Source organism: Chelonoidis abingdonii, chromosome 6 (genome assembly GCF_003597395.2).
Source record: "Chelonoidis abingdonii isolate Lonesome George chromosome 6, CheloAbing_2.0, whole genome shotgun sequence".
NCBI classification, from domain to species: Eukaryota; Metazoa; Chordata; order Testudines; family Testudinidae; genus Chelonoidis; species Chelonoidis abingdonii.
Genome location: NC_133774.1, coordinates 79370765 through 79387508, shown reverse-complemented (window position 1 = coordinate 79387508; position 16744 = coordinate 79370765). Strand labels below are relative to the sequence as shown.

Genomic DNA, 16744 nt, shown 5'->3' with positions numbered 1-16744 from the left:
TTTTGTACATGCAGGAATTTACATCACTAGCAAATCAACTTTCCCACTCACGAGTTATTCACTTAGAAATGATTCTGTACAGTTACTAAGAAAAAGAAATGAAGTTTTAAAAATACCCTTGCAAAAGAGTATTTAAAAAAGTAAGAAAGACTACTGAGTTTGCCAAATAATTGGAATGTAGGTATTTCTCAAAAAAGACAATATATGCTGTAACACTGATTTTATTTTAAAATGTGTACATTCATAGTCAGATTGTCTAAAAAGATATGGAGAAACCTAGTCAATTCCTGGAGTAATCAGGAGCGGAACCAGGGTTTTTGGAGTCCTAGGTGCAGGGCCGGCTCGCCGGTCCCGCGGCTCCAGTGGACCTCCTGCAGGCATGGAGGCGGCAGACTGCTCCAGTGGACCTGCGGGAGGTCCACTGGAGCAGTCTGCCGCCCTCCCAAATCTTGGCGCCGGCCCTGGGAGTAATACAGCCTGAAAACATTTTTCTCCAGCCAAATTTGTCAAATCTAGTAAACACTCATGGTTTAGTGCATGGATTCTCAATCTGAAGGGTCATGAACACTCACCCTTTCTTCACAGCTAGAGGGAAGCAGGATCCCAAAACTTTTTAATATTGTAGAATAAGCCACGGTATGGCAAAGGTTGACAGCCATTAGACTGTCGTGGCTTTAGAACTGGATAGGGAATCAGGAAACATGGGTTCTATTCCTGGCTTTACCACTGACATGCTGTGTGACTTTGACCAGATCATTTATCTGTTTTGCCTCCTACCCTTTGTCTTGTCTGTTTAGACTGTAAGAACGTCAGGGCAGGGACTGTTTTTTACTATGTGTTTGTATAGCAACTAGTAATATCAGAATTAAGAGAAAATGAGAAGTATGTCAGTAACTGTGTCTCTAAAATTGTCCTGAATTTTAATTAAAGCTTTGCTTTTTTGCTTTTTCTTGCTTTGAGACAAGCCTGAAATATGAGTAAAAAGTAAACTACTCAGTAAAATAAAAGAAAAACTGCACAGAGTCCAGTTCTGTACAGCAAATAACAAATCAGAGGTTATTTTTAAATATACAGCATACAAAAAAAATGAATTGCAAAATACACAGTAACAATACCATTTTTTAAAACTGCACTGTCATTTTCAAAGTAAGTAATAAAGGTAATTCTTTTAAAGCACTGCCAGCTTTGCAAAAAAAAAAAAAAAAAAAAGCCAGGAAAGTCTCTTCAGGAACTGCTTTCACAAAGCCATCTTTTATAAATATCTGTCCTTTACATTATCAATAAAATTGTTTTTACCATACCTTTTACCAATAGCATATATGTGACCCTGCATCTGCCAACTACATTCTTTAAAACCAAAAGCCTTCTAACTCATTGTGAAATTCTGTAACAAGCACCAAAGAAACAGGTATGCACAACAGAATCTGAAAACTGCTGGTAGCAACAATGATGGATTTAAGTTATTAACGGAACAAAAAAAGATGGATGGTGGTCTGCTTTTCTTAATCTACATCATCATCTAGATCTATTTAAAGATATGTGGCGCACTAACAAACTTAGTTAAAGTTTTGATAAAATCAGTAGAATAATCTACCCCGTTACATTGAGTCTATATCGATCAATAAAATCACTTGTACTAGGAAAGTACTGTTAAGTACTGACAATCCCAGCCATTAATATTATTTAACACTCTGTTTACAATCTTTAATGAGGACAATGAACATTTTCTCTCTTTACACTTATCATACCACTACTTCTAGAGCTCCATATAGGTAGAGTGCAATCTTGATTATTAGAGACTAAATGGGGGCTGCAAGAGGAAGACATTGACTAATTTTGGGTAATTGAGGGCATTTTCAATGTGATTAATAGATATTGGGTGACACAATCTTTTTTCAGTTAAGAAGGAATTCCAGATAAAATAGCAGTTAAACTGTATTTCACAAGATTAAAGGTTTATACTCCCTACCCTTTTATAAAATTAGATCCGCTTATCACATACACCTAGTGTTAAAACAAAATCCCATTCCAGAAACAGAAACCAGACTTTTAAATACTGTTTGATGGGAAATGTATCAAGAATTTTTTTAAAAAATTCATTTTTATTATTAAATTAGTTGGAGGATCATCCATAGACCTCTTGGGTTGGTTATGAACAATACTGACAAGTCACAAAAAGAATCCCATTCATCTTGGCCTCAAAAGCTATGTCTATACTGCAGCTGGGAGTGAGCCTCCCATCCTGAGTAGACAAACTCACGCTAGCTTGGCTTGAGCTAGCACACCAAAAATAGCAGTGTGAACGCTGCAGCTTGGGTGACAGTTTGGGCCCTTGAGTCCACCTGACCCTCTGGGTCTGAGCTCGACTGGCTAGCCCAAATCTATGGGTTATAATGTAAACCACTGGAATTCATGCAGTGGTCAGCATTTACAACCATCATCACACAGTGGTGTATGAAATTCCACAGATTCCCTGTGTATTTAGAATAGGAAATAATGGTGGTAACTGTTTGGTATTCTGTTTTGTTTTTACAGAGGCGATCATTGTACACACCTGCCCCAATTTAGTGAAGCACTTAGATATACATTTAATGTAACTGAAACATGCTTAAAGTTAAACTTAATCACTTGCTTACGTGTTTCAAGAAACAGGGATGGTTTCCTGAACTGGGACCAGTATGGAGTATATGTCTCAGCACAGGAAGGAAAATGTAATGGATATGAACACTCAGAGTTAATACACGTGATGTAAATTCTACCTTATGGAAACAGAAGAAAAGATTCTAATGGTTGAACATTTCTGTATTCATGTCCTTGTTACTACACCTCTACCCCGCTATAACGTGACCCGATATAACATGGGTTTGCATATAGCACGGTAGCAACAGGGCTCCAGCGGCGCTTTAAAGGGTCTGGCTGCTGCGGGGAGCCTTTAAAGCACCGCTGGAGCCCTGCCGCCACTATCCCGGGGCTGCAGCAGCAGGGCTTGCTGACAATTTTAAGGGCCCGGGGCTCTGGCTGCTGTGGGGAGTCCCGGGCCTTTTAAATCACCACTCGAGCCCCGCCGCCGCTACCCTGTGGTTTTTTAGATTTTAGGTGCATCACATTCCTGTCATTTGTCACTGATAAAGAAGTCTTGCAGCCGTACATTCCAGTGTGGTCAGCGCTGTAACACCCCATAGTACTCCTGTGGTTGACACATGTAATAGCTCCAGGGCTCTTGCTCTTTTGCCTTGGCCGAGGTACCTTGTCCTACCCAGACCTCCAAGCATTCGATGCAGAAGCACCTGCAGCAGCTGGCATTGCTACATCGCAGCAGCTCCTTGCCTTTGCAGCAGACGGTGCAGTAGGATTGCTAACTGTCCTTGTCGGACATGTAGTTTGGCCGGGGGTTCTGGGAACATCTTCCCTGCCCAGCTCCTAGCAATCTCCAGAGTGTGGTGTACAGCTCCACTACTACTGCTGCAACTCTGCTCTCCTGCTCCCTAGCGACGAGCTCAGGGGATCCGTTCTGGTCCTCCTGAGTGCTGCGAGCAGCAGATGGTGCAGTAGGATGCTAACCATCCTCGTCCACCACTTCCACTGAAACTCTGCTCTCCTGCTCAGGGGATCCGTTCACGAAGCCTGGATAGTAGTAAGGAGCAGATCAAATATAGGCTGAGCAAGTGTAGAATGGTGATAGAATGTGCATTTGGATGTTTAAAAGCTCGCTGGCGCTGTTGGTCAGGCCTCAGCGCAACCAACATTTCCATTGTTATTGCTGCTTGCTGTGTGCTCCATAGTAAGTGTGAGAGTAAGGGGGTGAAGTTTATGGCAGGGTGGGAGGTTGAGGCAAATCGCCTGGTGTCCAATTTTGAGCAGCCAGATAACAGGGTGATTAGAAGAGTACAGCAAGGTGTGCTGCACATCAGAGAGGCTTTGAAAACCAGTTTCATGACTGGTCAGGCTTCGGTGTGACAGTTGTGTGTGTTTCTGCTTGATGCAAACCTGCCCCCTTTGTTGATTTTAATTTCCTGTAAGCCAACCATCTGCCCCCCTTCGAAATAAAGTAACTATTGTTTTGAAACCATGCATTCTTTATTAATTAATTTTAAAAAATGAGATAAAGGACAAGGTAGCCTGGGTGGGGTGGGGGAGGAGGGAAGGACAAAGCCACATTGCTTATTGTAGTCACACTAAAAATCAAACTGTTGAATGACAGCCTTCTGTTGCTTGGGAGTGGAGTGGCTCTGTGCCTGGAGCCTCCTTCTCCACGTTCTTGGGCATCTGGGTGAGGAGGCTATGGAACCTGGGGAGGAGGGTAGGCGGTTATACAGTGGATGCAGCAGGAATCTGTGCTCTTGTTGGCTTTCCTACAGCTCCAACAGACACTTCATCATGTCCGTTTGTTTCACCAACAGATGCTTCATCATGTCTGTTTGCTCCCCCATTAGCCTCAGCATCGCGTCCTGCCTCTGCTCTTCGCACTCACTTAATTCTTTCCTGGCTTCTGCCACTGAATGCCTCCATGCCTTAAGCTGTGCCCTATCAGTGCAGGAGGACTACATGAGCTCAGAAAACATGTCACTGCGAGTGTGTTTTTTTTGCCTTCTAATCCGCGATAACCTCAGGGACAGAGATGATGGGAGAGTGTAGAAACATTCTACACTCTATGATTCTGGGGGGACTGCATGGTCACCTGTGCTGCTGTGTTCACCATGCTGACCAAACAGGAAATGAAATTCAAAAATTCCCAGAGCTTTTCCTGTGTACCTGGCTAGTGCATCAGAGTTCAAAGTGCTGTCCAGAGTGGTCACAATGGAACACTCTGGGATAGCTCTCGGAGGCCAATACCGTCGATTTGTGTCTGTACTACCCCAAATTCAACCCAGCAAAGTTGATTTTAGTGCTACTCCCCTCATCGGGGAGGAGTACAGAAGTTGATTTCAAGAGCCCTTTAGGTCGACAGAAAGGGGTTGGTTGTGTGAATGCAGTCATTTTTAAATCAACCTAATGTTGACCTGACCCCCTAGTGTAGACCAGGCCTTAGACTCAGAAGCTGAAAAGGGTGACTCTCGTCTTCGTGGAATGACTCAAGATATAATATCTTTAAGTTTGAAATTCCTAATAAAATTGGTATTACAAGCTCTGAAAAATTCTAGTTCTTCCTAAGATTTTTAACAGAAGGTATACAAACTTCCAGAAGATAAAGATGGATCTCTGGGGTGCTGTCCTGAGCTTGAAAAACTGCTTGCATCAGCAAATCTTCCATTCCTGAAGAAGGCTTGGGCAACTCAGCTTGGTGTGAGCAACCTTGGGTGACAATTAATTACGTCTAGAAAATTAGCTCTCTTACTGATGGAATTCATTTTGACAAGCAAAAGAGCGTATATATTTGTTTATGATAAACCTACACCTTTTTTGCAGTTAAAAATGAAAAAACTGTAAAAGCATTTTTCTGGACATTTTTGTACATTTAATTCTTCTGCTTGAGACACTCTTTTCTTGAGAGACTTTTGGGTAAATTTCAGACTGAAAAAGAAAAAGGGCATTAAATGAGAAGGGTGCTGTATCTTCTCATGGACTAGAAGCTACCCTTACTGTCATTCATCATGACTTGTTATCTTGGCTATATGATCCATCAAATTATAAGTAGGGCCTACCAAATTCACAGCTGAAAAACGTGTCACGGACCGTGAAATCTGGTTTCCCACCATGAAATCTGGTCTTTTGTGTGCTTTTACCCTATACTATACAGATTTCACAGGGGGAGATCAGCGTTTCTCAAATTGGGGGTTCTGACCCAAAAGAGAGTTGCAGGGGGGCCCTTACTTCTGCACTGCCTTCAGATCTGGGTGGCCCGAGAGCAGCAGCTGGTGGCCAGAGAGCAGCAGCTGGTGGCTAGGCGCCCAGCTCTCAAAGTGCACCCTGCCAGCAGCAGCGCAGAAGTAAGGATCACAATACCATACCATGCCATCCTTACTTCTGCATTGCTGCTGTTGGTGGCGCTGCCTTCAGAACTGGGCTCCCAACCAGTAGCCGCCGCTTTCCAGCTGTCCAGCAATGAAGGCAGTGCCACCGAGAGCAGTGGCGCAGAAGTAAGGGTAGCTGTACCGCGACACCCCCCCCCCACATACACACACACTTCCTTTTTGGGTCAGGATCCCTACAATTACAACACCATGAAATTTCGCATTTAAATAGCTGAAATCATGAAATATAGGATTTTAAAAATCCTGTGGCCATGAAATTAACCAAAATTGACCGTGAATTTAATATAAGCTCCCCCTGCACTTCCTCTCAGACATATGTCAGCCCTTGAATTTACAAAAAAAGATCTACAATAGTAATGGTGGTCAGAACTGTTATTCCTCAGCACAAGGACAAAGTAACTGCAGGTTAAGTGAAAGCAAACGCATTGGTCCATGCATGGGGAAAAGTTCAGAAGGTCTATCAGTGCTCCGTTACACTGGTTTGTTGTCAGTCACAAGAGGAGCTTCCTTCAGCTCGCGCACACCACAAGAAATGAGTCAATACTCAGAAGTTCACCAGAGGCATGCAGCTTCTCCAATATCCCACTTCCTGACTAACTCCTCTTGCATCTATAATTGCTGACTTTGTATTTTGATTCTGAACTACAGATGCAACTCCACAGGCAACCTCTGCTAACTATGTCTGTCATCTTGTTGGGACAGATATCAGCAAGCAACGAGATTTCTTCTGCACAAGGGAGTCAGAAAATATTTATTCTGTTGAACTTTAAAAGACAACCTACCAAAGGGCAAGCCTGTAGGGAAGTAAAACTGGATGACAGTAACATTTCACAAAACGATCACTCCATATCTGACCTCTCATTCCTTGTCCTCAAAGGAAACTGCACAATTTCTTCAAAAAATGAGTCTGAGAGCTTAAATTCATACCTTTGCTAGACACTAAAAGTCATGATCTCAATAAAGATACTGGATTTATGGTGTATAACAACAATCTGTAACATACTAATTGTCCTTTTTTGTCCTATAAAGGCAGAAGTGTTAATGGGCACTTCACCTTAAATTGTCCCTTGGAAAATGTGTTAACTACCCGTGCTAAACAATCTTTCCATCTTGAAATTAGCTATGACGCTCTGAGAACCTTTCCCAGACCTGAAGAAGGGCTCTATGCAGCTTGAAAGCTTGTCTCTTTCACCAACAGAAGTTGCTCCAATAAAAGATATTACTTTCATCCACTTTGTCTCTCTGGTAACATCCAGTTTCAGCTTACTGTGACATGGAATCACCTAATGTGCAAAGCACTAAAGGGCAGGTGGTTAAATCAGAGAAACTTCTCCATTATATATTTATCAGAAATGAGGATCACAAGAATTGCTCTTCTGAGAAAGAATCATATCTTAGCTAATACTGATCAGGACTGACAACATGGCATTAATTGCGTATATAAACAATTAGGTGAAATCACTCAGTGTAACCTATTATTGGAATCCCAACCAATTATCTAATGGACAAATAAACCCTAGCATCAGTAAAGAAGATTTATCTAAAAAGTGGCTTTCTAATCCAATATACAGTCTGTCCTGGAGGGAGCGGAGACCTCTCAAGCGATCAGTATTTCTGCAGATATGCTATTAATGGAGATTTCCATTTCTATACCTCTTTGGGGTAAAGGCCAAATGAACAGTTACATATTGCACAGCAGAGTCAAAGAAAAAGAACTGGAAGCAACAGATGTATTCCTCATTTCCTGGACTAATAATTGGTGCTATGGATCTCCTGCTTCTCATTCCTAGTGCTCTTAGGAAAGTAAAGGGGTTAAAACAAACCTTGATCCAATCTCACCAGTATAGGTCAGTATCATGGGGTGGGACTCACCAGTGCGGCGCCTCCTGCTGGTTGTCCAGGGAATTAGCGTTTCCAGCCTCTGGCGCGCCCTCTGCAGGCTGGTGTCCCACTTGCTGCTGGGCCCGAGTCCCTCCTGGACCCGGTGCCCCTTTCAGGCTGAAGTGCAGTCCCCTGGCAGTACCCCCACAGATCTGTGTCTCCCCTCCCCGGGGAACTCCCACCCTCTAACCCCACCTTGCCTCAGTCTACAGCCACTGCCAGTCATCACTTAGTCTCTGTTACCCAGGGCAGACTGCAGTCTAAGTGCCACTCATCACTGGCAAGGGGGGGTTTGGACCTGTTGCCTCTGCCTGCCCTTGGGCTGCACTCTGCAACCCCAGTACTTTCTTTGGCCTTTAACAAGGCCTGCAACCTGGGGGGTTTCTAGGCTGGAGCTCCCCAGCTCCTCGGACCTTCCCCCAGCCCTGCTCCAGTCTTGATACCCTCTTAGCTTCCAGGCAGCCAGGACCTTCCCTCTCTACCGCTAGAGAGAGACTCTGTGTGCTCCTGGCCCACTGCCCTCTTATCAGACATTCCCAGTAATATACCGATGAGAAGCGCAGTCAGGAAAGTAACTGAACTACTTTCCTCATGGATTGTATTTTCTAAATGGACAACCTATCCCAAATTCTCAATTACTGCGGGACAATCTTCACTCATTGATATATTTTGCTTTCTACAACCAAATCTCTGTACAACTTTTCATGAGTGATCTACCCGAATATTTGGATGCTAATATCTAAACCAGTGGTCGGCAACCTTTCAGAAGTGCCGTAGCAAGTCTTCATTTATTCACTCTAATTTAAGGTTTCGCGTGCCAGTAATACATTTTAACATTTTTAGAAGGTCTCTTTCTATAAGTCTATAATATATAACTAAACTATTATTGTCTGTAAAGTAACTAAGGTTTTTAAAATGTTTAAGAAGCTTAACTTAAAATTAAATTAAAATGTAGAGCCCCCCCAGACCGGTGGCCAGCTTGTGTGCTGCCTTCAGCACGCATGCCATAGGTTGCCTACCCCTGATCTAAACTGTATTCTTAAATTTATTCACCTAAATTTGCGGTATTTAGGATGACCAGCTGTCCCAGTTTTATAGGGATAGTCCTGATTTTTTAGTCTTTTTCTTATATAGGCTCCTATTATTCCCCAAACCCATTCCAATTTTTCACACTTGCTGTCTGGTCACCCTAGCGGTATTGCTGATTATGTACGATATGTATCATATAACTTTTAGAAACAAACTTTGTATTTGTGGATAATCTAAGCATTATACCCAGATATACAGACACTCTTTTCTCAACTTATGTATTATATAATTTTTTGAACATTAGCTTTAATAAAATTTTAAAATATGTTAAGCTTCCACCCTTTCTGCTCAGAATTAGAGACTTTCTGTATAAGGGACCTACGTGAAATATCTGACCTCCCCCCATCTTAAACCCCTTTATTATGAAATCTCTTTTTTATATATCTAACTGCAGGTAGATGATGGATAAACTGCCCTTCGACAGTATTTTCTGAGACAGTGTAGTCTAGCAAACAAGTGCCTGGACTCTGAATTAGAGCTCTGTGAGTTCTAGTGTCAGCTCTGTCACTGCCTCCCATTTACGCTTTGTGTCTCAGTTTCCCTATTTATAAATAAGAACTAATAATTCCAACCTATCTCCTATCAATCAATCAGTGTGTGAACTGTATTGACAATGCCATCTAATGCTGTTTATTATTACCACTGAAACTACTAAATACATTTTGGTGTTTCTCAGCCAATTGTTCCATAGTATTTTAAGTGAAAATTGTAACATCCGTTCTTGAACTTGTAAAATGTGGCAGTCATTTAAAACAAAACATAAATCAACCTTTAGCACTTCCAGGCGGAAAATCAATCCATTATGAAAAGACAAAAAGCCTCTCACAGCTTTCAAAATCAAGAAACAAAACGAATTTTCAACATACAATAAATGAGGATAAATATTAAAAGAAATGCAAACATTGGAATTGCATGATCTCTTAAAAACCTGTGCTAATTAACTATTTTTAAATTAATCAGAAAATACAAAAATATAAAAAAAAAAGAACCTGGATTTTTAAAATTTATTCTGAAATAATGCAAGAGGCTGAGTTAATAAAAGAAACATGATAGGACATTTTTATCCACTGGAGTGGCAGCTGCAGCATTTTCCATCACTGTAAGAGAATTACACATAGCTTCTTTTGCTGCACAAAAGACAAAGTGTAACATTCCATTTTCATGCAATTAAACCTTTTGGTTCAAATTTTACTATCTGGGGCCCTCATACCCAGTTATCTGAAGTATACAACAGAAAAAAACAATAAAGAAGCAACATAAGGCAATCACTGAAACAGGTCAATATTTGTTTGCAGTCTGCATGGTACAACAGCCATTTTGCCAACTTTGTTTGTTTTAAAGGTGCCATATATATTGAGAAATTACTACATGAGCGCATAAAGACAATGGTTGGCAGTAGCAACTGTGTAAACACTCAATCCCCCTCATAAGGGTCTGAAAAAATTCCTACTTTTTTTACAACTGTATCATAATTCACTAACAATCTACTAGTATCAAAAAGCTGCTGCCACTCTACAGCTACACATACAGCAGGTGAAAACTGTAATAGCCAAAGTAGACAAACACTAAATCCCTGCAGTTACATTTATACAGCTCGCCTTTCAACACTTCAGATTGATACAGTTTGAAATAAAATGCCAAAAACTTAAAAAACGAATACCTAAAGTTAACCACCTAAATAAGTGGTCCGATTTGACATCTTTGGGAATGCTAGGTGGTCAGTACTTCTGAAAATCCGGACATTAATTCAAGTGCCTCAATATGCACTCGGTTTTCTAAAATTCAGCTTATATTTTTTAAAATCTTGTCTAAAATTTCTTTCCCCATCAGTTTTTTTTTCCCTTTTGGCACACATGAAATTTATCCCCATTTCAAATGAAGATGAATGAATGAGCATTCTTCTTCTTATTTCTGTGCATGTGCACACCAGAATTAGTGACAACATAACCAAAGTTAATGATATAAGCAGGAAATTAAGTTAATTAACTCCTCCAGTAGGGGGTGATAGTGTCTTTGTAATTCTCAGCAATGAAAGAATGCTAATAATTTCACCTATGTCACACCCTATTAAAAAATATACGTCCTTAAATCAATCAATCAATCAGTCTCAGGAGTAATATTCTGCAACAGTTAATTTTAAGCAGATCACATTTTTATATATGAACAAATTCACAGCGTCTCATCACAGTAAAATATATATAATAATTGTAGTGTAGTAACATTACAACAGATTGTTGTATTATCTTTTTCCCACATTCATTATCAACAAAAAAGTTCTACTAGTTTATACAAATATGAACATTTTCAAAAACAGAAGCTTGGTAAAAACAAAATAATCCATTAATACGGGGAAAACAAAAACTGGTTATATAACCTATGCATAGGGAAAGACTAAATAAATCAAGAGTATCAACAATGCTCCACTTCTCTTTGCCATTCTTGAGAACAGCAACTTATTTAAAAGAATGTTCAAAGTAATCCAACAAACTTTGCATACACAATACACCCAAGAAATTTATCTGAATTCCTTAGCTACTTCTGATACAACAAATACGGTGAAGAGTAAGAAGAAAGAAGGAGGGAAGTGTCTGTGCAGAACAGGGGCTGGCAACCTATGGCATGCGGATTGCCAGGGTAAGCACCCTGGCAGGCCAGGCCAGTTTGTTTACCTGCCACGTTGGCAGGTTCGGCCGATCGCAGCTCCCACTTGCTGCGGTTCGCCGTTCCAAGCCAATGGGGGCTGGAGGAAGCGGCGCAGGCCAAGGGATGTGCTGGCTGCAGCTTCCCGACACCCCCATTGGCCTGGAGTGGCAAACCGCGATCAGTGGGAGCCGCGATCAGCCGGACCTGCCAACGCGGCAGGTAAACAAACTGGCCTGGCTCGCCAGGGTGCTTACCCGGGCGAGCTGCATGCCAGAGGTTGCCAACCCCTGGTGTAGAACAACAAAAAAAAAAGTTAAATTAGGCAATAGTCTATTTACACTGAAACATCTATTCTCTTTTTAAAATAATTTGAAAAGGAACATAATATTTCCCCAAAGTTCTGTGTGCAGCCATCTGTTAGGATATATATATTCAGGTCTGTCTGCAAAGGTCTATATTTTAAGAATTTAGGTGTATTCTTATCACTTAGCTAGTTATAGCGGTATAAAAGAAAGAATCAAAGATCACTGTCTGGGTAATGGCCTTCTCTTACTGTGACAGGCTAAGATGTAGTTAGGCAGCCATAAGCTGGGAAGTGTTTGGTCACATCCTCACATTCCAAACTAGTCACATTGAAATAAGGTGCTATTGGGCTATTAGGAATACAATCCTGTCCTGATATTCCTATCACCTCCAGAGAAAGGGAAGAGCCTAGAAGATGTAAAAGGAAACTTACTTTAATAGCATCCTGTCTGGCAAGAACTCACTTATCAATAGACACAGCTGGAAAACCCTTATGTCTGTATAGATGTAGTTGTGAAATCCTCACTTCTGTATTGGTTTGTATGTTTATTTGCATGGTCTCTGTCTGGTTCTGTAATTGTTTCTGTCTGCTGTATAATTAATTTTGTTGGGTGTAAACCAATGAAGGTGGTGGAATATAATTGGTTAAATAACCATGTTACAATATGTTAGGATCGGTTAGTTAAATTTCAGTAAAATGATTGGTTAAGGAATAGCTAAGCAAAATGCAGGTTTTACTATATAGTCTGCAGTCAATCAGGAAGTGTGGGGGGGAATGGGAACAGAGACTGGGGATGGGGGAGTTAAAATCATGTCTTGCTAAAGGGGAAAATGGGAACAGGGGATGGGAACAGGAACACAGGACTCTGTGGTGTCAGAGCTGGGAAGGGGGACACTAAGGAAGGAAACTGGAATCATGCTTGCTGGAAGTTCACCCCAATAAACATCGAATTGTTTGCACCCTTGGACTTTGGGTATTGTTGCTCTCTGTTCATGCGAGAAGGACCAGGGAAGTTAGAGGGTGAACAAATAAGCCTCCTAACACCATCCATTCATTTTTACTACATGGATGTACACACCTGAAAACCATCCCCTAATTTTTGAATTAGTTTATTATTAAATCAAAACAAACAATTTAAAGTGTATTTTCCTCCTCAGTTCCAAAATTCTTCCCTTTTGGAGATACTCTGAAATTAAAGTATGATTTTTTTCTCTCTCCAGCTCCCGAACTTTCCTGAAATCTGGGAGAAATTTCAACAATCTGTAACATAGGCACTCTTCATTTTCTAAGTAGTGACTGATTCAAGTTCTACGTGGTTGCAGTAGGAATTCCCACAATTAATGAATGTCCAAGCAAAGATTAGGTAAGTCTCATTAAGCACCTAAGTCACAAATGATCACTACTGTTATGTAGTATGTAACATGTTTTTCCCCTTTTGCCAGCGTAAACAGCTCCCCTAAGTCAGCCTTAACTTATTACAGTGTAGCTATTAACAGAGGGTGAAATCCTGGCCCCACTGAAGACAGTGGGAGTTCTGCCATTGACATCAGTGGAGCTAGGATTTCACCTAATGGATTCAACTATCTGGGCCTGTGGTATTTTAAAACACTTCAGTGATACACCAGTGTACAGGTCAACTCTGAAAACAAGCTCTTGATCCAGACATGCAAGTGCATGAGGAGAAACACAGGGATGTATTTTAAACAGCAGACCAAAACTCTATTAAACATAACATCAGAGAGCGGTGCTATCTGCCCAGTCTTCCCATAGCAGGCATTTAAGTGAGTACAGTGAGGGACTTACAGGTGACAGCTCATAACTCAGGGTGGACTCCCCATTGCCCACCTCTAGCAAGCTGAATTGTATCCTTTTCCCTCCTGCAAGGGGACTGAAAGTACAAAGAGAGACCCCAGTCTGAAAAGAATTCAGGTCTACCATTTTCCTCTGGGCCCAAAGTCCACCAGTGAAATCTCATGTCTCTTATTTCTGGGTAAATTTTAAAATGCTCCAGTGCTACAGCAGCACACAGGGCAGCTCTGAAAATGAGCGCTGCTTTTTCACACACACACTGCTGACAGGGAGCTCACCTGTAAGTACATTTCCAAGCCTTGTCGCCGCTGCTCCAGGACCTTAGGGACCCAGTTCCTGACATGCTTGGAAGGGATTTCTGGTGTTCTAATAAACCTCTTGAGCTGCAAACAAAACCAAAAGTAAAAATATAACCTCTCTTTACTGTAAAAACATTCCTGCTACAAGTCAGTCAGAAAATGGGAGGGGAGAGAGAGGACGGGGAAGGTAGCCATTTATAAAGGTCAGTAACTGCAGTGAATTTATTTACTGAACACCTCATAGAGGAAAAATGAACTGACTTTACTATTCCTCTTCCAGTTTAGCTGACCTTTTGGCAATGAGGAATCCAACTAATAATGCCATTTGTTCCGAAGATTTAAACAAAAACTGCAGCAGCTGGATGGGTCTAATACTCGAAGACTTGGACACCAACTCAAGCCAGGGACTAAACAAAATAACATGAGAGTTCGCTGAATATTGCTCACTGGACAATCCAATCAACACACCAAAAAATATTTTAACATGGCTTTTCTTTGAAGTGTACGCTGCCTCGTTTAGGGTGTGGTCCTGCAAGGTACTGAATACTCTCAATCTCACATTGCCTTCATCAGCTGACAAGGTTGGGACCCTAGAGAGACCAAAGAGCAGTAAAAGCTATGAATCTGGTTGGCTGAGCTACTGAACTACTATTAAATCCTTGTGAATCAGGCTGAGAATGACTGGATAGGAAAGATGGTCTAGTCTCTAGTGGACAGAGGCACTAGATTGGCACTCCAATGATCTGGATTCAATTCGTGTGTGATTTTGGGCAAGTCACTTAATCTGCCCCATACCTCAGTTCCTCATCTGTAAAATGGAAATAGTATTTAACAGGGATGCTAGGCACTCAGATACTATCTTGATAAATGCTACATAAGTAACTAGATAGACAGACTGCAATTGAAACAACTTCCAGGTTCAGCATACAGGCATTTTGGGAAAGGTTGTGGAAAACAAGCCTCTCACTAGCTAATGAATTTTCCAGAAAGCAGGCACCCTGAGAGATGAAGGGAAAAACTGTAATAGTAACATGAGTATAAAGCTGTAATAATTTATACACAGTACTAGCAAAACTGTGCCATAGAAGCTATCCCTAAGTAAGTTTCTATTGTAATTCCTGTGACAATTCATGCAGTATAGCTCACAAATATTTTTAAAAAATAATTTCTACCTAAAAATACTTCTCCCACAGAAAATAAAAATTATCCTTATTCCAAAAGCAACTAAAAACTTATTTTCTTGGTACTAAAAGGCAAAATAATAACTGGGATGGATTCCACTGCATTTTAATGGAAAGTGACACTAGACATTCTTTCAGCTGATATTGCCTCTGAGTAAATGTGAAGAGAGAAACACCAGGGTAGAAACTCAAAATTGACTTTGACATGCACGCCCATGGGGGTTTGAGAATTTACATTTCATCTCTGAGCTTGCTGAGATGTCACTATAGCAAAAAGCAGTGCCAACATATCACTGTCTCTGTGATCGTAAATTATGAAGGTCCAATAAGTAAACCTCAGTTGTTCTAGAAACATTTTGCAACTTGCTTATTTTTCAAATATACTAAATCACAATTATGTGTGTCCTTGCTCAAGCAAAAAAAAACCACGGAACACCTCTACTTACTGACCTTAAAGTCATAGTATAAAAACACAATTTTTTCTTTAAATTTGTCAAGAGTGTTGAAGAAGCTAACATCACAACTGTTGGGGTCTATGACAGCTCTTGTAGGTGAGTAATGAATTGCTTTAGATGAAGAGAGACAAATCTGAAACTGTACAAGTTTCCAGTAGGGCTTAGCTGCTTACAAGATAAATACTCTACAGCTGACATAAGAGCATAAGAATGGCCATACTGGGTCAGACCAAAGGTCCATCCAGCCCAGTATCCTGTCTACCGACAGCAACCAATGCCAGGTTCCCCAGAGGGCGTGAACCTAACAGGCAATGATCAAGTGATCTCTCTCCTGCCATCCATCTCCACCCTCTGACAAACAGAGGCTAGGGACACCATTCCTTCCCATCCTGGCTAATAGCTATTAATGGACTTAACCTCCATGAATTTATCTAGTTCTCTTTTAAACCCTGTTATAGTCCCAGCCTTCACAACCTTCACAGGCAAGGAGTTCCAGAAGTTGACTGTGCACTGTGTGAAGAACTTCCTTTTATTTGTTTTAAACCTGCTGCCCATTAATTTCATTTGGTGACCACTAGTTCTTATATTATGAGAACAAGTAAATAACTTTTCCTTATTCACTTTCTCCACACCACTCATGATTTTATATACCTCTACCATATCCCCCCTTAGTCTCCTCTTTTCGAAACTGCGAAGTCCTAGCCTCTTTAATCTCTCCTCATATGGGACCCGTTCCAAACCCCTAATCATTTTAGTTGCCCTTCTCTGAACCTTTTCTAGTGCCAGTATATCTTTTGTGAGATGAGGAGACCACATCTGTATGCAGCATTCAAGATGTGGGCGTACCATGGATTTATATAAGGGCAATAAGATATTCTCCGTCTTATTCTCTATCTCTTTTTTAATTATTTCTAACATCCTGTTGCTTTTTTGACTGCCACTGCACACTGTGTGGACACATTCAGAGAACTATCCATGATGACTCCAAGCTCTCTTTCCTGATTAGTTGTAGCTAAATTAGCCCCCATCATACTGTATGTATAGTTGGGGTTATTTTTTCCAATGTGCATTACTTTACATTTATCCACATTACATTTCATTTGCATTTTGT

General features: G+C 41.0%; 1 protein-coding gene across 2 annotated transcripts in view; it reads right to left on the bottom strand.

Moving 5' to 3' along the window:
- SNX24 (sorting nexin 24) overlaps positions 1-16744 on the bottom strand; it is a 135933-nt gene that overhangs the window by 39133 nt on the left and 80056 nt on the right. For both annotated transcript variants that reach the window (XM_032790771.2, XM_075067173.1), the window contains exon 3: positions 13977-14081. In XM_032790771.2, coding sequence (XP_032646662.1) covers positions 13977-14081 — 105 coding nt within the window. The remainder of the gene's footprint in view (positions 1-13976; positions 14082-16744) is intronic.